Source organism: Moschus berezovskii, chromosome 15 (assembly GCF_049115385.1).
Source record: "Moschus berezovskii isolate FMDL1 chromosome 15, NW_MosBer_1.0, whole genome shotgun sequence".
NCBI lineage: Eukaryota > Metazoa > Chordata > Mammalia > Artiodactyla > Moschidae > Moschus > Moschus berezovskii.
In genome coordinates, this window is record NC_142474.1 from 45,679,319 (window position 1) to 45,702,006 (window position 22,688).

At 49.0% G+C, this 22,688-nt stretch overlaps 1 protein-coding gene across 1 annotated transcript in view; it reads right to left on the reverse strand.

Moving 5' to 3' along the window:
• SLC24A3 (solute carrier family 24 member 3) overlaps positions 1–22,688 on the reverse strand; it is a 435,205-nt gene that overhangs the window by 346,759 nt on the left and 65,758 nt on the right. Inside the window, exon 2 of the mRNA XM_055430518.2 lies at positions 14,270–14,398. Within this exon, the coding sequence (XP_055286493.2) occupies positions 14,270–14,398 (129 nt within the window). The remainder of the gene's footprint in view (positions 1–14,269; positions 14,399–22,688) is intronic.

Sequence of the window (22,688 nt, forward strand, 5' to 3'; positions counted from 1 at the left end):
GGGCATTCAGGGGATAATCCAAACCCTGGGGATACGACTGTGAATTGACGGCCCTGCTCCTGCCCATGCAGGGTTCATCACCCGCAGGCAAAGACCAGCACTGGTGGAAATGATGCGGCAACACTGTGTTCCTGCCTGGAGTCCAGTACAGGGAGGAGCGAGACGCTGGAAGGGGCACCTGGGTGTGGCCAGGCTTTCACTCCAGCTCTGCCACCTCCCCCCACCCCCAGATGCCCCAGGGACGCCTGACTCACAGGCATGGTAGGAAAATTAAGGAGATACTGCAGGTCTCGGTCCAGGCACACTTAGCCCAGCCCTGACTCCAAGGAGACACCCAACAAATGCCTGGTCCCCTAACCTTGTCCCTGAAAAAAATGCCTGGTCTCCTTACCATGTCTCTGGAAAGAACCTGTGGATTTCAGTCCTAACTCAGGAATGCTGGGTTTCTGAAATAGTAATAATCGTATCTAACACCTGAGCATGACTGTATCAAGTCCAACTTCTCCATGTGTCAATCAAGCACCATTTTTAAGAGTTGAGGAGGAATGTTTGGTCCATATAGTAATCAGGAGAGTGAGGGGGGACTCGGGTCATAGAGGGGCCAAGGGCTGGGAGAGGGGCAGCTGAGAAACTGAAGAGAAGGAAACGCAAACAAGGAAGACTGGCAGCTGACCTTACAGGTGCGCCAAGCAGAAGAGGAATAAGATTTATTTTACAGAACTCACAATGACTAAAAGGAAGACGTCCTGGTTCAGCACGAGGAAGACAACTGTTACAAACCTGGAGGCCCAGGGGAAAAAAAGGCCTCTCACAGGATGTGGGGGTGAGCTCCCATCACTGAGGACATCCTGGGACAGGACAGAGGACCACTTTCTGGTGATGCTACAAAGGGAACTCGGGACTTACATGAACTGCTAGGTCAAGCAATTTCTTAAGAGTCTCTGCGTGTTGAGAGTTTGTGACTCTAATTTATGGTTTGCAGAGAAGATAAAACAGCCATGTAAGTATGCTACTCCTGCCCAGCCCAATAACCACTCACTAACCCCTTAATAGAACTTTCTGTCTGTGGAAACACCTAACAGGACATCCACAGTTCTCTCCCATGTGTTTTCACATTTTTCCCCAAGACAGTGAAGACAAGGAGAACCATTCCTTGGCTGGACCAAGAGGGGCACCGGGCAGGAGGGAACGTGAGAGAGAAGCCCCCCGGCTGGGTGCCCAGGGACCTGCCCTATGCAGGCTGGGAGCCTAGGACAGGGCCATGGAGCTGCACTGCTGTGACCCTCCAGCCTGTGATGCCCCAGGCAAAGGCCAGACCGTGGGGTCACCACACAAAAGCCAGTTATGTGTACAGAGCCAGCCCAAGAGCCCAGAGCTCAGGGACAATGAGGAGACCACCACTGTTATCTCGACTGGATAGAGAGAAACAGCTTCTCTACCCTCCACCCCCTCTGCAATCGGACTCAGAAGAGGCCCTCAGCCCCAACCTGCTGGTGTCAGAACAGCTGGAAACCTCACGCCACCTCTAGCTACCACGCTGGATCCAAGAAACATGCCCGTGCTTGTCTGTCCCCACCAAACACCAATGCTGGGGAGCAGCAAGTGAGTCACTGCACCAGACAAAAGAAGGAAGTGATCCGTAGCAGAGATTCTCTCTGGCCCCAGAAGCTGCTGAGCAGAACGACCAAGAGTGTACGCATGTGTCACTACAGCTGCACACAAAGCAGCCAAATGGGCAGCTCCAAACAGCAACAACCGTGTATTATCATGTCTGTCTCCTGGTTCTGGGGTGACTGGACTCAGGCAGCTCTCACTCGGGGCCTCACGTGGTTGCATCTGATGATGGCTGGAGCTGGGGTCATCTAGAGGGTGTCTCTGCTCAGGTATCTGGGTGGTGATGCTAGCTGTCCACGGTCAGCAAGGTCCTTGCCAATGGCCCCTGTGACACCTGTGCTTTCTCCCAGCAAGTCGGCCAGGTTCCCAGAGCCACCATCCCAAGAGGTAGAGCTGGGGGAACCCTACTGCCTTACAGGACTCAGCTTTGGAGATCACAGAGCTTCTGCCACAGTCCATCTGTTAGAAGTGAATCATGAAAGCCAGTCATATTCAAGAGGAGGAGAATGAGAGAAATTTCATGTTGAAAGACAGATCAGAGCACCTGCAGATATGTCTCAAGACACCATAAGGTACCACCCTTCCTCAGGGGCTACAAACAGCATCCCTTAGCCTTCGAGGACCCAAATGTCTCAAATTCCAGGTGAGAGTTACCTCCCATTATGTCAGGCTTTGGGCTGAAGAACATCACTCAGTGGGATGTATTTTTTTTTTTGGAAGTCTCACCTTTGAGGGCTCTAAGAGCTATGAGACCACAGAAGACCTGAATACCAGAGTCACAGGGTTCCCCACTTTAAACACATTGAGCCACCTTGAAAGATGATTTTCTGTAAAATATAGATTCCATTTCACACCAGATAGAGCCCAGTGAGGGATGAACTGGTTACCTGAGGATATGGATACTCTAGCTTGATTCTGAAGCTGGAAAATCCATTGAATGCCCCTGAAATAACACATATCCCAGAAAGCAAAGGACACACATTTCTCAATTCTGATTCAGGGTTCACATTCGATCTTGACCCTGAGTTTACATACATTCTAGACCTCAGGCCCCAGCAATGCTCCTAGAAAGAATTATTTTACCTTAGTTGACTGCAAAGGAGAAGATCTGCCTGGTGGGCAAAGGTTCTGTTTTCTTGCAGAAAAAGCTTAAGCAGGGCTCCCTGGTTTCTCCTTTTCTCAACTTCGACATGTCCTGAGCTTTGCTGAGGTCCCCCGAAGGCCAGCACAGGCACAGAGGCAGTCAGATGAATGAGGACAGGAGGGATGTCTCCTGTCTTCCCAAAAGCCCTCCGCTCTTGGCCCGGCCAGAAGGGCTCCTCTGCTGCAGTCAGGCCAGAAGGGCTCCTCTGCTGGGTCTACCTGAGCTCCCGCTTGTGGCAGGAAGGCCTAGTGAGCGGTCAGCACTTGTGCAAACACACATTCTGATGCAGTAAAAACAAATGGGGTGAATCCAAGGGCTTTGCCTAGCAAGACAAATCCACACACAGACAGAGGAAGTGCCAAGCGATGCTATGTGCTCTTGTTGGGTCGCGATGAGCTTTCCAACCTGTTCAACAACATGAAACCACATCCTTGGGAACAGAGAAGCAGGTATTTAGCAATCGCTGTTGCTGCTCTGCTCACCTTCCCTCTCCTTAGCTCTTGGGTGCTCACTGGCCCAACATCCAACCGCCAGCACCTGCCCCCCAATTCCCCTGGAGCTGTTTCCACCCATAGGTGCTGCTCCACCTGTGCAAGGGGAATCACCACCCCCAGGAACAGCCCTCAACCAGTGAGTGACAGGAGCTGGTGCATCAATATCCCAATTCCCTCACCCCCTTGTGGGAGAACATCCAGGTGTCTTCCATACTCCATCCCAGCACACTAACCTAGTGCCCGCACTATAACTGGTTCAGGACATGCCCTCTCTCCCCTACCTCACTTCTCTCCTCCCTGCTCCCAGGGGTTTCTTGGGCTCATCTCCCAAATAAACTGCATGCATCCAAACCTTTGCCTCAGCATCTCCTTCTAAGGAAGCCAGAACTGAGTCAAGGTGCTTGATGGTCACAGCAAGCAATGGATGATCACCAAGAGTGTGCCGTCACTGGAGAGTCATGTGTGCATCTCGGAGGACCTCCTCCAAGTCAACATGTATGTCAGAAACTGACAAGTAAACAAGGGGCACAAAGAATGAAGATCGGGCCAACAAAGGGTTCTGCTGGGACAGAGCTTACTGTGGACAACGAGGCTCTCATCCTTCCCAAAGACCCTAACACACACACACAGTTCCCACCTTAGTGGGGCTGGTGACCTTCCCCAACCAGGTATCTAGTTCCCAGTGCAGATGTATCATCTCTCTCTGATGCTGTTTGTGACAGGAGTGTGCCCAGCTCCAGTGAAAAAGGATGCCATGCCAGCCCTGGGAAGCAGCTTCCACAGCAGAAGGAGCACGGCCTTTGACTCAATGAATCAGACCATTTTCTGGACCTTCACGGCTCTCCCTCCTCCCACCTCCTGTCGTCACTGAATAACTGAATGTGCAGTGCTGCATCAGAAGTAATAACACCTTAAAGACAAGGGAGATCGCCCCTCCTCTCTGCTCCCCCTTCCCCCTTTCCCTTCTTAAAACCACAAGGTTGCTGAATCCAGTTTGTGGTTCTGTTCCAAGGGAAGTAAGAGGGGTCATTAGGGGCAACTGGCCATCTATGACTAACTTCCTCTGGCCAACCAAAGTGCTTGCTAATTTGACAGACATCACAAAGGTCTCTTTGAAAGTGGACCTAAAATAAGTATCTAAGTGACCAAAATCTACAAGGTACTTCCTAGAGAGAAATATACCCAACATGTTAGCATTTACATGGAAAGCACGTCACATGTGTATGCGTACTCTACATGCATTTGTGTAGGTGTGAGTGAGCATGGAGAGTCAGGATGCATCTACACACAGAAACACGGATGAATCTCAAAAGCAGTGTGCTACAGACTAAGTCTTACATCAAAGAGCATATAGTGTAAGATTCATGTTCAGAAGGTCCTAGAACAAGTACAAACTAATCCATGGTGTTAGAAATCAGAAGAGTAATTGTGTGGGGTGGGCAGGGCTGTGGGTTTACTGAAAAGGAACTTGAGGAAACTTCCTGGAATGATGGTATGTCCCATATCGTGACGGAAGCTGGCCATGGAGTTTCACAGGTCATAGGTACCACTCATGGGTGGCACACTTAAGACTTGTAAACTTCATTGTGCATAAATGTTACCCAACATTTGGATAAACATCTCATTACCCAAGATGGATAAACAGATCATAAAGTCTAGCTAATGACACACATGCTAACCCTATATGAGACAGACTGCATTTATTTCTTCAAATCACTTCCAATTCCACCAAAAAATGACTAAGACAGATTAACGGATAGATACAGGGGTGGAGAGGTGAGTAAAGGTGATAAAGCCAGTAGTGTGAAATGCAAATTAAAGAACTTAGGTGCTGAGTCTGAGGGTGTTTCCTGTAAAATTCACTCAATTTCTCTGCATGTTTGCAAATTTTCATAATAAAATGTAGGAGTAGGAGAAAAGGTACCCAAAGGCAAGAGTCTTAGACTAACTGGGGAGAGAGAAGATACAAAATTGTAACAACAATGACATTGTGGTATTGAAAAGACAACAATTCTAGGTTCATTGCTGTGTGCCCTTGGGAACCACTAAGCAGGTCCACTGGGCACCAAATTCTTTGTCCTGGGTCCCATTAAAGGAAACACCCTTCAGTGAGCTACAAACACACAGTGACTCCTGCAGAGAGGCCAATGTTCTGCATCAACCTTGGGTCAATGATGAAGACACTCACAGAGAGATGGGTATATCTGTGTTCCATCTTCCCTTCCTTTAAACTCAGTATCAAATTATAATTTAACTTAATAGGTCTCCTATGTGTGGTTAAATGGTGCAGATGGTAGGGAAACTTTGTTTCTGGAATATGAAAGGACAGTTGCCCTTGGGATATGGATCACATCTTTTTGGATAAGTTGACCTACTCATCAAAGACTTGTTCAAAGGGCAGACCCACGGTGGTAAAAGGGAGCAGAGAATAAGTCCAGCTTCTTCCCCACTTCTCACCGCACCTGACTTCTCCTTCCTTCATCCACTGACATCCACTCTGCACACCCAACCTTGCCCATGCAAGTGTGAAGACCTAAATCCCTATCGTCAGTGACTTTTCATGGATTTTCCTAGGAGAGTCAATTAAGATTGCAGCATAAGTGAAATTCCCATTTCCCAAGAAAGATCCACTGGGAAGTGGAGGCTGATGCTAACAGGATGTTCATGTGCCCAACATGTATGCTTTGAAAATTAAGAATATTTTTACTTTCCACCTAGCTATTATAATATTAATAGTCAGACTGACTTTACTCTGCTCCTAGATGAGACATCCGCATGCCCAAGCCAGTGCACGAGTGATAACCACATCCTCCTGTGTATAACTGAGGCTTTGGGCACAGGACCCCTGAGCACACGGTGGGTGCTCCAGAAATGGGCATCAAGTCACAGTTGGATATGTGCTTTGTGCTAAGCTTCTTTATTTTAATATTTATTTGTGTATTTCTTTGGCTGTGCCAGGTCACAGCTGCAGTGCACAGGATCTTTCATTGTAGCATGCAGGATCTTATGTTGTGGCGTTCAAAGTCTTAGTTGCAGCATGTGGGGTCTTAGTCCCTGACCAGAGATTGAACCTTGGCCCCCTGCATTGGCAGCATGAAGTCTTAACCACGGGACCACAAGGGAAGTCCCGTGTGCCAAGTTCTTCACACACTTTATCTCATTGACTCTCCACAGCAACCCTTTCTGTTAGTGTCGTGAATTACCCCCACTTTGCAGGGGAGGAAACTGAGGATGTCAAAGCAGGATGCCTCTCCAGGTCTGTGGGACCCTGGACCACATCCCTGACTCCACTCAGAAGTACTTTACAATTATAAAATGTGGACATCCCTTCTCTTCTGGTTCTCGCAATGACTCTGAGGCAGGGTGGGTACTCTAAGTGCCTATTTCGTGACTTGGACCCCAGTTCCATGCACCTGCCAGAGTGGCCTGACCTGCTGGGCTGCAGCCTGTTCTCTTCTGTTCCTCGGCCCAGTGTCCCCAAACCCATCGGTGGAGCCCTGACATCCCATTGTAGACACGGGGCTAGGGAGCAAGGCCTTGGCCGGGATGGACAAGCCACTGAGCTGGGCTCATGTCCACTTCATTCTGAGTCAGCTTCTAAAATAGGCTGCTAATCTTTAATTCAGGGATTTTATTGTTCTATGATAGACATTTCAGTCACACTAATAGTCTCACACTATATCAGGAACCACAGAAGCGCCAGTGTGATAACCCAGACGTGAACTCAGTTAACCTTACTGTCCAAGACAGAAACCTTGTCAGCCCAGGCCAATCCCAGGGGAGGCAAAGTGGAGGGTGGCCATCAGCCCACTGGCCGTGGGGAGCATCCAGGTGGAAGAAGTAACAGGCTCACTGCCCAGATTCTCGAGTGTGCGCTGGTTGGTGGGAGCCACAATAAGCAGGTCAATTCAGATATGCTTTCCCCCAGCCCTCAGCCACACCACTGGCTGTGTCCTGCCTGGGAGCCTGTTTAAAAAGTCTGAGGCCTAGGAGACTCTGGGAAGAGAGGTCAGGCCCTCCCCAGGCCACATCCTACCCCAAAGCTCCCAGAGGCCGTCCCAGGCCTGAGAGCATCCCAGTCAGGGTCAGAGGATGGAAGGGAGAGGCAGTCAGCACCCTGAGATCCTGCCCTCAGCTGCTCTGGGTCAGCCTGGCTGCTGAGGGGGAAGGGATTAGGAGGGCAAGGTCAGAGTCACTGACAGGACACTCTGGAATAAGGGGTTAGTCCAGACCAGAGGGTTTTTGAGCATTTTCATTTTTTATTCATTTTTATGATTTATTTATTGATTTTTTTTCTTTCTGCCCTCACCACGTGGCACGCAGGATCTCAGTACCCCCACCAGGGATCAAGTCCACACCTCTCCCAGTGGAAGCGAGAAGTCTTAATGGTTGGACCACCAAGGAAGTCCCTCAGCATTTTTAGAGACTAAACATTGATTCTTCTCTTAAGATACCTAAGGATCCTTCTAGTGACAAAGATAACATAGTTACCATTTATTGTTGTTCAGTCACTAAACCATGTCCGACTCTGCAACTCCATGGACTGCAACATGCCAGGCTTCCCTTCTTTCTTTATCTCCCGGAACCTGCTCAAACTCATGTCCATTGAGTTGATGATGCCATCCAACCATCCTAAACTCTTGCTGTTTTATGAAGCTTAGTTCACCTCATGATGTGAGCATCTAATTTTACAGATGGCGGAAAAGAGATTCAAAGAATTCAGGAAACTCACCTGGCATCACATAGGTTGAAAGTGACAGAACAGAGACTTAGGATGTACTCTGAAACCCAAGCTCTTTCCACATTTCACCAATGATTTCACACATCCTCAAACATTGGTTATTTTTCCTACACTCCTTGCATTTACAAAGAAAAGATGCAATTTGCAAGCAGACACACCTGGGATAGTTTCTACATGATTTGTGACCCTCTCAAGGTGAAAAGAGAATCGAAGTGTGTCACCTGACCAGGTGAGAACCATGAAGGTTAAACCAAGAGCTAGTGCTGTGTTAGGCGCTCAGGAGGCTCCTTTCGACCCCAAGACTGTAGCCCACCAGGTTCCTCTATCCGTGGAATTCTCTAAGCAAGAATAGTGGAATGGGTAGCCTCTCTTTTCTCCAGGGGATCTTTCTGACCCAGGGATCAAACCTGGGTCTCCTGTATTACAGGCAAATTCTTTACTGGCTAAGCCAGTCTCAGAAGACATAAGTTTAGGTTATGATTTTTGTCTACAGGGAGTATATTGCTTTTGAAATAAGATAAGCATAAAGGAAAATTGAGATATTTGCTTTTTTAATAAGAAACAAGTTTGGGGGGAAAACCTGCTTTCTCTTCTTCCAGGGGAATGGGAGAAGTCTCTCTTGGAGATAGAAGTAGTCTTGCCCGAGCCCTGACCAGCAGAATGTGAGCAGGAGGGAGGGTCTGGTCCATAAAACCCAGCTATGAACAACCCCCCTGTTCTTTTCCCTTCAAGCAGAGAAGCACAGTGACCTCGGAAACCAAGCGTGAGAACAGTGAAGCCTCAAAATGGAAATTTCAGAGTCCACAGACCACCTCTAGCAACAGGGCCACCCACAGACCAGAAGTTCACATGAGAAAGAAACTTCTATTGTGTTAAACCCCCAAGTCTGAAGGACTTACTTGTTACAGCAGCTACTGTTGCCCTAATTCAGTAAAGAACTTGATAAAAACTGAAGAGCAGATCACAAATCGTTTCCAAGATGTTCCACTTAAGAATGTCCACAGCTATTGTTTGAATCATTATGAAAATTACAACTGCAGAGAGAAGTTAGAGAACTGCTGTGTGAGCTAATCCAATGAAATATACATTTTAAGACTCTTTAAAATAATCTTAGTTGTTTCCTGGGTTCAAACTCAGGGATAAAACATTAAGGTGATTGACAACTGTCATTCCTCATATTCTGGAAATATTTGCCTAAAGAAAATATAGTATTAAAATTAACTTCATCTGTTTCCTTTTATGGTTTTAATGTAGCTACTAGGAATCTCAAAATTACATCTGTAGCTTGCATTATATTTCTACAGGATCATGTTCTTCTAAATGATGCAAATGTCAGAGTTTCTAGATAATTATCGATATCCATTGATTATCCATGTGGGATAGTTAGGGGCCCTGCTCTGCTTCTGGAAAAGCCCTGTGACCTCAGGCAGGTCATTCATTTTTTTCTTTATGTAAATGGTGAGAGATTTGGACCTCTCGTGCTTTGTAGATTGGTCATATCCAGTCTCAGTATTCTTGCCTAGAAAATCCCATGGATGCAGGAGCCTGGTACGCTGCAGTCCGTGGGGTCGCTAAGAGTTGGACACAACTGAGCAACTTCACTTTCACCTTTCACTTTCATACACTGGAAAAGGAAATGGCAACCCACTCCAGTGTTCTTGCCTGGAGAATCCCAGGGACAGGGGAGCCTGGTGGGCTTCCATCTATGGGGTCACACAGAGTCAGACACGACTGAAGTGACTTAGCAGCAGCAGCAGCAGTCTCGTGGTATTAAACCAGTTGACCCTGATGTTATGGTTTAAACTCAAAAACAGCAGGATGCCAACCCTCCCTGTGTACATGACCTGCAGCTGAACCAGCCTTCACTTACTTGTGCATCTGAGCCTGGCCCCCAGGTTCTGTTCATGGTCCACACCTACCTTTGGACTTCCCCCTGAACTGTTTCTCCCATCCTGACCTGACTTCCCTCCTCTAGGACAGTTCAGATTTGACTCTTAGACTCTGTGGTTTCTGGCCATTCCAGTAAACAGCCACCTGATCCAGTAACGACTCTTGCACAGCCCCATGGGGTCAGTGCCTGCCGGCCTCTGTCCTGAAGCAAAGGCTCAAGGTGGCTTCCCTGTGCCCAGAGACCTCAGACCCAACAAGTCAGGCAGAGAGGGGGAGTTGAGCCCTTTATCAGAAGAAAATGGAAACATGAACAGACCTTCAGATGTTGAAAGCAAACTTAAGGCTATCAACAGAAAAATACGGGGGAAGGGATAAATCAGGAGCTTGGGATGAACATATCGACCCTTATTATAAGACAGATAACCCACAAGGACCTACTGGACAGCACAGGGAACTCTACTCAATATTGTGTGACAACTACATGAGAAAAGAATCTGAAAAGGGATGTATATGTGTATATGTGTAACTGAACCACTTTGCTTACAGCTGAAACTAACACAACATAGCAAACTGACTATATTCCAATACATTTTTTAAAAAAGGGAAATGCAGTCATCTCAGAGTGATGCCCACACCAAAGGCTTTCATGTTAAATAGCTTCCTTCTTCCCAAATTTCTTTGAAAGAGGCACTTGGAGGAAAAGCTCATTTCCTTAAAATATCAAAGAACTAAAAACCAAAAGATGATAGATATTTTTTTCTGGAGGCAGACTGCAAAGTGTAGAATAAAATTCTGCAAAGTGCACCAACACACATTCCCAAGAATCCCTCTCTGCTACAGTCGTCTACCACCCTCAGTATTACATTTAGCTGACTTAATTTTCCATGGATCGAATTTATTCAAAGTTAAATTTCTCATAATAGTTCTTCTGAGTAAACAGTTTCAAGTGTTATTAGCCAAAAGACAATGTTTCCGGGCTTGAGATGAAATTGGCAATGTCAGGCTAAGAAAACAACCTTAAAAATTCTCAGAGGAATGGAACGATGACAGAAAAATTAGAGCCTGGACCTGTCTTTTTCATACAGATCTGGAGGAAAAAATTACAAATTTTCACCAAAACCAGGTCTTCGAGGGGGCAGGGAAGAATGCCATTTAAAAGAAAAATTTTTTAAAAATCTTAGATGTCTTTTTAATTTAATTTATTTATTTATGACTGCACTGAGTCTTCATTGCCTCATGGGCTTTCTTTAGTTGCAGCAAGTGGGGGCTACTCTGCTGCCATGCTCAGGCTACTCATTGTGGGGGCTTCTTCTGTTCCAGAGCACAGGCTCTAGGCAGGTGGGCTCAGTAGTGGCAGCTCACTGGCTGCTCCATAGCATGTGGGATCTTCCCTGACCAGGGATCAAACCTGGGTCCCCTGCATCGGCAGGTGGAATCTTACCCACTATGCCACCAGGGAAGTCCCTTATATGTCTTTAAAGTGGCAGCTGTCCTGTGAAAAGTGAGCCATATCAAGCTCGCCACACCCACAAAGTTAGCACAGCCACTGTCCAATGGGCCAGGGATCCTGGTTGTCCCCTGGACTGTGCTCTGGCCTCCTGGTTATCAAAGAGAGGGAGAGGAGGGAGGAGGGGAACATGGATGGCAGAGGGATAAAAGGACAGGGAGGGCAGTAGGACACAGAATTCCTGGAACACAAAGCAGAGACTTACTAAGGGGAACTGGACTTGGTGAATTAGGGCTGGAAGAGTTTGTGAGTTCGTATTCTGCACTCATGCAATGGAAGGGAGAGAGGGTTAAACTAGGTCTGCTTCCCGAGTGAGGAAGCAAGCCAGACCCGTCCCCCAACTGTTCCCACAACCAGAACACATGTCAGCCCATCGCCAGCCTCCCAGTCAATTTCATTCCGATGGTGTCTCCAGCCAGGGGTTCCGAGGACACAGCCTGAGAATCCCTGTGACATCAGAGGGCACCAGGCACACTTCACAACAAGAGCCAAGTTAACTCCCGCCTGTGACCCTGATTCTGTGCTTCCCTTGGCCACACCGGCCCCCACACGCTCAGGTCCCCATGTGGACACTCAGCGCTGGGCACAGAGGGAGCCCTGACACCATGCCTGGGAGCCATGAGTGCCCTACTCTGTGACACCTTCGTGACCAGGAAGGAGGCCGGTCCAGAAGGCTGCTTCCCAGCGGCACTGGAGCTGCAGGACGGAGAGCTCTTGTTTGTTGCCACCCCCCCACCACTGGGGCCCCCCGGAGTCTCTCCTCTCTTCCTTGCCCTGTACCCCCACTTTCTTGCCAACACCAACAGGTGCTGGTTTCAGCTCTTTTTAGCTGGACATCTTCTGCTTTGCCTGTGAGCTGAGCCATTCCTGTCTCGCAATGGCATTTCACGTGCCTTATTCTTTTACACCTGTCACTTTGAGAAATGCATTCTTTGAAACAGTCAGCAATGCCACTCACAGCAAGCCAGCACCATCTTCCCCGACACACGGTCCCAACTCCCGGGAACAGAAGCTTCCATCGCTTGGCCCCGCACAGAGCTGGACCCTAGTCCCAGAGCTGGGCTCTGTATTTTGTCTGACGCCATTCTTTCACATCCAAAAATGTGCCCACGGCAAGGCTGGGCTCCTAGAACTGAATCTCCTGTCTCCTGACATCCCAGTCACCGCCTGCATTCTCATTGCAAAAAGATGCTGACATACCTTCGACTGTAAGACCTGATCGGCAAACAGGGTTATCAGCACAGCAGTGACCCAAAGCATCCCTGCCACGCCCCTTGGGCCAAGCCCACGCAGAAGCCCACCTCCCACGAGACATGCAGCTCTGTCCACATGGTAATGGCACTTAAACCTTCAACCCAGCTTTCACTTGTAGCTCATGCAACCCTGACGTGCTTCAGTGAAGGGTATTCTTTCAGAGTGCTGAGTAACAGCCACAGGGACCCTTGAATTCTCCAGCTTAAGGAATATAGATTATGTCAGGTTGTAGGCTGTTTTTTGGCAGGGAAGGATGATCTATTTTTAGTTCTTTCCAGCCGTCGGAAAGGGAACCTCTATCCACCTTCCCAAGAAAAGCACAGACACACAATTTTACCTTCTGTAACCCGAGGGCTAAGGTTCTTTGGGCTGCAATGAAGACTGCATATGTCCATCTAGGCTGATGCTTAAAATGAGGCCAGCGTTTGCGTGTAGGATCACTGGGTGGTTGAGCTCCCAGGCCCTTAAAGGGGGCAAACCTGAGGCCCAAGACTCCACCACGTAAGGAAGGAAGAACCACCCTTGCCCCACCCACAAGAGATCTCCATGTCAGGGCTGACAGTATGGCCACAGGCCCAGTCCATCCCATGACCTAAAATGTTCTTTTTTTTAATTTTTAAAGATCATAAAAATCTTTAAAAATACATTATAGACAGAGCACTGGCTTTGGGTTCCCTGCATCATACAGCAAACTCCCACTGGCTCTCCATTTTACACACAGCAATGTACATGTTCCAGGGCTGCTCTGTGACAATCTAGAGAGGTAGGATGGGGAGGGAGGTTCAAGAGGGAGGGGACACATGTATACCTATGGCCAATTCGTGTTGATGTGTGGCAGAAACCATCATAGTATTGTAAAGTAATTGTCCTCTAATTAAAAATAAAATTAAATAATAAACATGTACTATAGACACAGTATCAAGTCTTCAAAGCCTAACATATTTGCTCTCTGGCCCTTTTCAGACAGGCAGCGACTTGGTCTAAACAAGCAGACTTCACCTGTCCAGAGGCCACCTACCTTGGCCAAAGTCTGGCTGAGCTGAGTTCTGGCCATCCCAAGTCCCTTTGATCCCCTTCTGTTAGTTTTCTCTTGAAAGTTCAAAAACATGAGAGGTAAAATGTTCTGAGGAAAGGCACATTCTATTTGTTATATCAAATATAACTGCTGACAAACGAACATCCGTTTCTTCCAAGAAGCTCAACATCAGAGGTGAGGGTCTGGTTCAACACCTGTGCCTTTACTGTGACAGAAACAAGGTTCTCGGTTAAAAACCAGGCAGAGAGGACTCCGGGCATCAAAGTGAAGATGACCACAGGACATCCTCACCCACCTGCTCCTGGCTTAGTGTCCCCTAGGATGGCACCAGCATCCATATTTTAGACCAGGACTTTGACTCACCTTCTCCCCTACTGCCCAAGGGAACAAACACAGAGGTGGAAACACACCTGAATTGTCCCCCTGGGATCTTGCCTTTGCATTTCTTAGACACCTGCCGCTAAATGTCCTCAGAGTCTCTCTGGATCAGAACTCAGAGGATAACCACAGATCCAGCTCCTCCTCAGCGATGGCCACTGTGAGTAGCCCCGTCCCCAGCATAAAGGCCCCAGTGCAGCCACCATCTTACCTGGTTCAGTGCAGTTCTTGCTGCTCCGCGGTCCTGCATCTTCTGAAGTCAGCGAGTCATTCACCTGCATTAACTTCCTCCCCACGGTCCACTGTGTATCTTGCCCGATGAAGTCCATGAAGTTCAGGTCTGGGGAGAAAGAGACCACAGCCACATATCACAAACAGCTGGTGTGACCCTTGCCCATGCTGGGTGCCCAGCGCCTTCAGCCATCAGCGCTCAGTCCCACTGACAGCCCTGACACTTCTGACCACTACGCTCAGCAGCCTGTCTCTAACTCCAGAGGGGCTTCTCCAGTGCTGGGTCCTGCCAGGCCCCCAGTGGCAGCCCTCAGCCAATGACTGCTAGGGGGCGGTGTATAAAAACACCTCACTGCTCCGGGCGGATGACTGAAGTGTGTGTTCTAATCCAGATTCCAGTCTACTCCACTGGGATGACTCTCCAGATGTCTTCAGGGCAACTTTCCTGATAAAGCAAACCTTATTAGCTGTTGTCCTTCCCTGTCTTCCTGGAGGAGGAAATGACAACCCACTCCAGTGTTCCTGCCTGGAGAATCCCATGGACAAAGGAACCTGGTGGGCTACAGTCCATGGGATTGCAAAGAATCGGACACGACTAAAGCGACTGAGCATGCAGGCATTCCCTGTCTTAATTCTCTGCCCCCAGTGACATGCTGATCAACCAGTTCTCTGTAGGAAAAGTCCTGATTTGTAGCCACTGGTCAATTTCCATGGTTTAAGCTAAATTCTCACCATGTCCGATTCCGAGCTACCAATGTGACCTCACTGAACATGGACTTGGGAAAAGAAAGGGCCCAGTTGGGTCCACTAAGTCAGTTAAACTAGCTCCTGCTCACCAGCATCTGGTCCCCAACCTGTATGTCTTTGAAGGGAATTCCCTGGTGGTCTAGCAGTTAGGATTCTGCACTTTCACTGCTGGGGCCCAGGTTTGATTCCTGGTGGCGGAACTAAGATTAACAAGCCATGTGGTGAGGCCAAAACAAAAAAGATATTTATATTCAGTATTTCTTTGAATCACCTCTCAAATAAAGTACCTGCAATTGAACACCTGCTCAGGATCTGCTTCTTGGATCACCCAGGCTAAGATACCATGTCAACATGCCCAGAGCCTAGGCTAGTGAATCCCACGTAACAAGATTTCCGCAAACATGAGATGAAGAGCGCGAACCACGGGAAAGTTGATCGCTGAATGCATGAGCAGGGCTGAGGTTTCCGGCTGAGACGGCCATGGGGATGGACGTGTCAGGACAAAGAACAGACACGGAGGGGCCCGTTGGGGACAATGTGGTGCCTTCTGCTCAGAATGTGTTGAATCCGAAGTGTCAGTGGACCATCCACAGGGTGGTGTGCTGCCCGGATAATGTGGATGCAGACACTGCAGGGCAACAGTTCAGCTACCTAGAACATCAGGAGAACCATAAACAAGCAGGGAAACATATGGCAAGTGTATGAATGGGGTTTCCTAAAGAGAAGGAAATGGAAGAAGCAACCATGGGAAACTCAGCATTCTTCCAGAGAAAGTACAGTCAAAGCCTTCAGCAAAAGATCGTGAAAAGAAAGAAAAGAGCAAGGGAAGTGGTGTCACAGAAGGTAAGCAAAAAGAGAATTTCAGAACGGACAGAGCTGCCAATGGCCTTGACCTCTATGGACAAATCATGTAAAATAAATTTTTAAAAATCATGTAGGACAATGTAAAACAACAACATAGCAGGACCTCAGAGAGTCCTTGGGTTCTGGAAACAGCACACAAATATCTATCTCTAGTGGTCTGGAAGTCAAGAAAGACGACATTAAGCTTTGGCTACCTCTTGAGTGTCCAGAGTTGCTGTGGGCAGAAAATGGATGTAACAAAAAGACAAGAGTCTAATTCATGGGACCAGTGGCCTTTACGAAAGGCCAGAGGCTGGGCCCCACCCAGCCACACCAACCTTGTGTTCTGAAATGGTCAGTGAAGAGTTGAAGGTCATCATACCCTCTCCTCTATTTCCATGGTAATTCTAGCTTCTCAAATGATGTCACTTTCATTATGTAACTGGAACCTCGTGACACTGCTCTGGAAAGAAAGACGGAGCCTGATCACTGTCCCTGGGTCCACTGCTGTCTCTCTGACACCGAATCACTGCTGGCTCAGAGTAGGTGCTCAGGAAGGTCATGTTGGAGTCACCATTCCCACTGGGTGAATGGATACGGTTTAAGACTCATGGAAGTTTCTGGAAATCACAATGCATGTGGGCATCTCACCTAAGCCAATAGGACACATATAAGCCTGCAGCTCATGCACTGAGGTCCTCCTCAATCAACTGGAACCTGCTCCCACATGTAAACTTATCAAGCAGCTAATTACAACTTTACACGTTAGCCAGAAGAGGCCCTATGTTTATTCTCTCTTTCTCTCTCTCTCTCTCAACTCTGCGTTTCCAAGGCAGGGATCAACCCCTGGTTGGAGAACTAAGATCCCCCACGCTACAAAGAGAAGCAAAAAAAAAAAAAAAAAGAAAAGAAAGTAGCATATGCAGCCCAGCTAGAATAAACCATAACTTAAGACTGAAATACAAAATACCTATATGGTGACCAGATATGTCAGTTTAACCATAATTGTGAAGACAATCCTAAAGATATTTCAAGGCCAAAGCAAGACACTTGTACAGTCTGGTTTACCTGAACGGTTAATTCTTAAGATTAAGAATAGTGACAAGCAGAGAAAAAATATTGCAAAAATTCATAAAAAAGGAATAAGGTCAGTGGCCTCAAAATTCAATAAGCAGACTTAAAATACCATATTATCCTAAACAATCTCAGAGTGTGAAGAAAGACACCTCGTTTGTCTCAGGCTGAGTTTCCACAGAAGCAGCCCCTGAGGACAGAGACTCGAGCACAGGTAGTTTACCTAGGGGCGGTGATCCCAGGAAGCACCCGGGGGACAGGGCAATGGAACAGGGTGGGGAGCCAGCCGCCGGAGATGTGTTTCAAGTCTGAAGCTAAAATGCATGAACTAGAGCTTGACCCCTCTGGAAAGTTCTATGGGACAGTGTAGGTATGCAACTCAGACACCCAGAGGGTGAGGGAGCTGGGGTATTTACCCACCTGCTCTTGGTCTGCCATGGGTTGAATGAAGGCTATTCCCAGGGGACAGTAATTCCCTGGCACTTCCAATCAAGATGGACTGTGGTACCCAGTAAATGGCCTTAGATAATTAGACACAGGTGCTGAAAGTTGTACCGAAGATGTAAGGACAAGTGATGCAGGCAGGACACCAGGGGCATCGTTCCGCCTACATGAGACCAACAGAGTGGCCTCTCTGCTCTCATAATCTGGGTCAAAGAAAAGTGTCCTGCGGGGCTGCAAGCCTAACATTCAGAAAGACTCCAACATTTTGCAAAGAAGCAAGAGCATCCCTTCCAGTGACTTCCAAAGTTCTTTCTCAGGCCAAATTTCCATAGTTCTGTAATTCTGAGAGAAAAGCTGATACCAATTAAGAGATGTAAAAATAAAGCCAGCTATTGTAGCAGAAAATGAGAGGATTTTTTTACACGATGATTCAATAGCTTCAGGAATTAGAGACTATTAAGGCAGTGCCTCTGGATTCCAAAATCTACAAACTTTAATCTCAACAAAAATATATTTGAGCACTGATACACGGATGCAGAGACCAGAGTCTGAGAACACAACAGTGATGAAAAAAAAGCATTGTGTTCACTCACTTCCCACTGAGGACCACATGTGACAACATGACACCCCGTTTTCTCTGTCCTTACAAAATTGCTGGAGAGGTAGGAAGGGGCAGTTGGTTCCCAGGTCAAGCTTCCTCTGGAGTAAATAAGTTAGAGTAGAAGTGATCTGCCTAAACTCAGAGCCAACCCATGGCCACAGCTACCACCAGTTAACAGGCATCACAATAGCCATTTATTGAGGGTCTATTTTGTGCAAAGAACTTTCCATTCTTCGCTATGTTTCATCTCAACAGCCTTCTTTTAGAACTGTTAACCCCAATTTCAAATAAGGAAATCTAAGCACAAAGAGGTTAAAAGACTTGCCCACAGAGCAAGCAAAGAGGAACAAAACAGGGGTCTGAACCCAGGTCTGGGGATCCCCAAAGGCTACCTTCTTGGTAGATTCCTGGAGAGGACGGAATCCATCTGGCCATGTTACTCAGCTACCGCAAGACAGAAGCATGATGTAGCCTGCACCTTATAACAGGTGAGACCATCTCATGGGGTCTCCTTCCCCCAGAAACTCTTGGGCACAGTGATGAGTCAGGAGCATCACTGGAAAGAAAGCATCACACACATAAAAGAAAATGGTCCTGAACCCCACTGGATGTAGGATGCTCAGCTCAGTGTGGATTTCTCAGAGATCGGCCGGTCTCCTGGTCACGACATGGAGGGTTACAGTCTCAGATTCAGGGAGCAGGGGCAGGTGGCCAGTGGGGAAGGCGGAGGGCTTTGGGGAGGTGCCCGCTTCTCTCCCCTCCTCACCCATGGATTCCCTGGACTTCTCCACTCTGCAGGGGCTGCTGCTCCATGAAGCTACGCTTGAGCAACGTCAACAAAACCCCTTGGCCCCCCTCCACCGTGTTCCTGGCTCCTCCTGCCAGGCCCTGGAAGTTACCAGTTGACCTAATTAATCAAGGACGGGTGTGAGGGAGGGTGAAGAGGGAGGCAGCAGGCTCACAGGTCCTGTGTCACCAGCTCGGAGCAGCGGGACAGGATTGGGCCATGGAGGTAGCTCAGCGTACCTGCTGGAGGAAAGGGATTCCTGACCCGAGACTCAAGCACAGGCATTAAAGAAGGAGCGTGGGGCTGGAAGCCACGTTTCCGTCACAGAGCTGTGTGCTCTCGGTCTCTCTCTGTCTTCTCCCCTCCTTCCTCCCCTCTGTGACCAGGGCCTGGAAAGCCCAAGGAGTCCTGACCCCCAAACAATGGGTTTCCTCAGGTGCCCCAGGCCCCCCAGCTTCACCCTAAGACTAAATAAATGCCACACTTTGTCCTCGTCCCAAATAGGGCCCTAAGCCTGGCAGAGAGGTGGGGCTACCGCCACCCCTCCTCCCAGGAAGGGAGGACCCCTTTCAGATGAAGGTTTGCTGCAGCAGCATGAGAACTGCCCCCCAGCCCACGTGCCCAACCGCCATCCTGCCCCTTCTCCCTCCACACTCTCCCGGGGGTCTCACCCCTTTCACTGGTGGGATAAAGCAGCCAGCTGGGACCCCAACCCAGATTCGACTCCAAAGGCCAGGCATGCATGTCCCACCTCAGCCCGGAGCTCAGGAGCCCAGGGGGAGTGGCCTCCAGTGGTCAGTAGGCCCCCTTGATGGGGACCTGCCCCAGAACCAGGACACAGCATTTCTTCTTGAAAACAGGGATGGAAAGAAATACCCAGAAGGCTCTGGACAGCGAGTGGAGACATGGAGTCTTGCAGAGAGCCTCATGCGACCCTGAGGACAGCACGTCCAGGAAACTCGGTGAACAGAACAAGAGACAGAGCCCATGGCCACAGGGCTGGCCCCGCTGAGCTATAAATACCCCACCCTGCGGTTTACACAGCTGTCTCCACTCTGGGCGCCCCGGGTCTTCACCCCGGGGTCAAAGGAGGATTTGCATCAGCCTGCAGCCCCAGGACCGCCTTCTGCAGACTCTCCTGCACCCTCTCCTAGCAGCCCCCTTCCTGCCCCCCACCCACCCGCCATGGTCCTCACCCTCTGTGGTTGAATGGGGAGGGGCAGGGGCAGGGCTGGCCTCTGCATAAGGATCTTCACAGCAACTCTGCAGCCAGAAGACAAGCATGGCTCTGCACGGCTCTTGGTCCTTGAAAAGGAGAACAGACCGTGGAGAGCTAAGAGCCCACCAGGAGAGGAAGAAGCCGGAGGCTTTATGGCCTGTACATTGGTCCCTCCATGGCCTCAAAGCTTCCAGAAAGACAGAGAAGGCCACAACCTCCATTTAAACCTCTCCTCTCTCTGGCGTCTACGTGCCCCGTGTAGTGGGTGCCTATCTCCTGTGCTCTGGTTGCATGATGGTGATCACAAGCCAGGCTGCACTTGTAGTGAATTCCAGTATCAAGGCACCGCACCCTCACTTCAATAGAGAAAGCCCATGGAAAGTTGAGGTTTCTTGGTCCCTTTGACAGGAAAGAAGGCTGAGCACAGAAGAATTGATGCTTTTGAACAGGCATGTTGGAGAAGACTCTTGAGAGTCACTTGGACCACAAGGAAATCAAACCAGTCAATCCTAAAGGAAATCAATCCTGAATATTCATTGGAAGGACTGATGCCGAAACTCCAATACTTTGGCCGTGATGCAAAGAGCTGACTCATTTGAAAAGACCCTGATGCTGGGAAAGACTGAAGGCAGGAGGAAAAGGGAACGACAGGGGATGAGATGGATGGTATCACCGACTCAATGGAGGTGAGTTTGAGCAACCACCAGGAGATGGTGAAGGACAGGGGAGGCTGGCGTGCTGCAGTCCATGGGGTTGCAAAAGTTGGACATGACTGAGCAACTGAGCAACTGACTGGAAGAGGGGACAGCAACCCCTGGCCACCTGCCCCAGGGACGCGGGCCCTTCCACCGATGCCTGTCCTCTGCAGGGCTCCCACACACAGCACTCAGTCAGCATCGGCAACAGCATCTCCTGGGGGCTTACAAGAAACACAGCACTAGACTGGGCAGAACCAGACTCTGCATGGGACACAGAGTGGGCTGAGCTGCTGCTCCCAGGCCCCAGTAAACTGATTCAAGTGTTATTAGCCAAAAGACAATGCTTCCAAACATAAGACGCGGAGGGAGGCTGCAGGGCATGGGCAGAGGGTCCCTGCCCAGTGCTGCTGGGGCAACGATGAAGAACAGGAGTGAGACACCAGAGCTCCGGGTTGGGTAGTCAGACATGTGCTGTCCAGTCGAGTCCTGCATCCAAAGAGGCCGGTCCCGGACCACTCCCCATGCAAATCCACCCACGGGAGGGGAATGGGCAGGTTCAGCCATCTCTCTCCCCAAAGTCCTGATGGCTGCAGTATCTCCCCTTCCCTCCTGACTCCAACCCCTCGCAGCCCAGCCCACACACCCTCCCAACAACCACACTGTCACAGAGTTTCACTCAAACCCCTACCTGGTAGGACTGGGGAGTCATCACAGCATCCCCAGGAAAGATCCCCAGTGATTCTACATCACCCTTTGGGAGTCATGCCCATTGATACAGGGCTAAATTTAAATGACAGACTTGGAAATTTTAGCGGCAAACCTAAAAAAGAATCCATGTGTTTGAGGTTCCTGGACAAAACCCAACGTGTGGTCCCAGAATCACCCACCTCAGCATCCCCTGGGAGCTTGTTAGAGATGTGGAATCAGACCTCCAGGGAGGTTCTGAGTTTAAACAGGTGATTCGTGCGCACACTCGGGTCTGGGTGGCTCTGCAGCCTGGTGCTGGGTTGAGTCCTTCTTTTCCCATTTGTTCATAGGCAGGGACAGTTGAGCACCTTCCAGTTCCCAGGACAGCACTTGGCATGATCTCTCTACCTCTAAGTCCCCAGGGATCGAGACGGACCCCCTCACTGAGCACAAGCCCCTGCAGGAGATGTGCTCTGGCATTCAAGATGATAGCTGGCTGCCCTGAGACACTTCCTCCATGCATGCATGCATGCTAAGTCGCTTCAGTCATGTCCAACTCTTTGCAAACCTATGGACTGTCACCCAGGTTCCTGTGACCCTGGGATTCTCCAAACAAGGATATTGGAGTGGGTAGCCATGCCCTCCTCCAGGGCATCTTCCCAACACTGGGATCCAACCTGCATCTCCCATGTCTCCTGCATTGGCAGGCAGGTTCTTTACCACTAGCACCACCTCAGAAGCCCCACTTCCTCCATACCTACCTGAAAAGGCATAGGAAGATCAGGTCTAGGCAGCTGGGTTTCTTCTTCTCCACTGCCCTACTAACTAAAGTAAACAGGTACATTCCAAGGACCCCTGGGGCTGGACTTCTGGTCACAGGATTCACCTCCTTGGGCATCTGTGGCCAGATCTGTTCCTAGCTGTGGGCTCTTGGAGAAGTGGAATCACTTTAGCTCAGTTGCTGCATCCTTTGAATAATCCCCCCACGAAAGTCCTTGAGCTCAGATTTTTTTAAAATATAGGGTAGAGTTGTATACCCCAGGAGATAGGCTGCATGACTTACTAAAGAGTGGGAAGAAAACATGAGAACTCCCACAACTGTATCACATGCCAATTTAAAAATAAGAAAATGCGTATTTAATATTTATAATGCTGGCTGACAGTAGCACCCTCACTGAGCCCATGTGCCAGTATGTCCCATAATTAACATAATAGAAGGGCACTATCAGCTTCTGCAGGTGGCATGCAAGGGTCTTACTCTCAGAGTATCAAGCAAAGTGCCCTTTACATACACTCAGA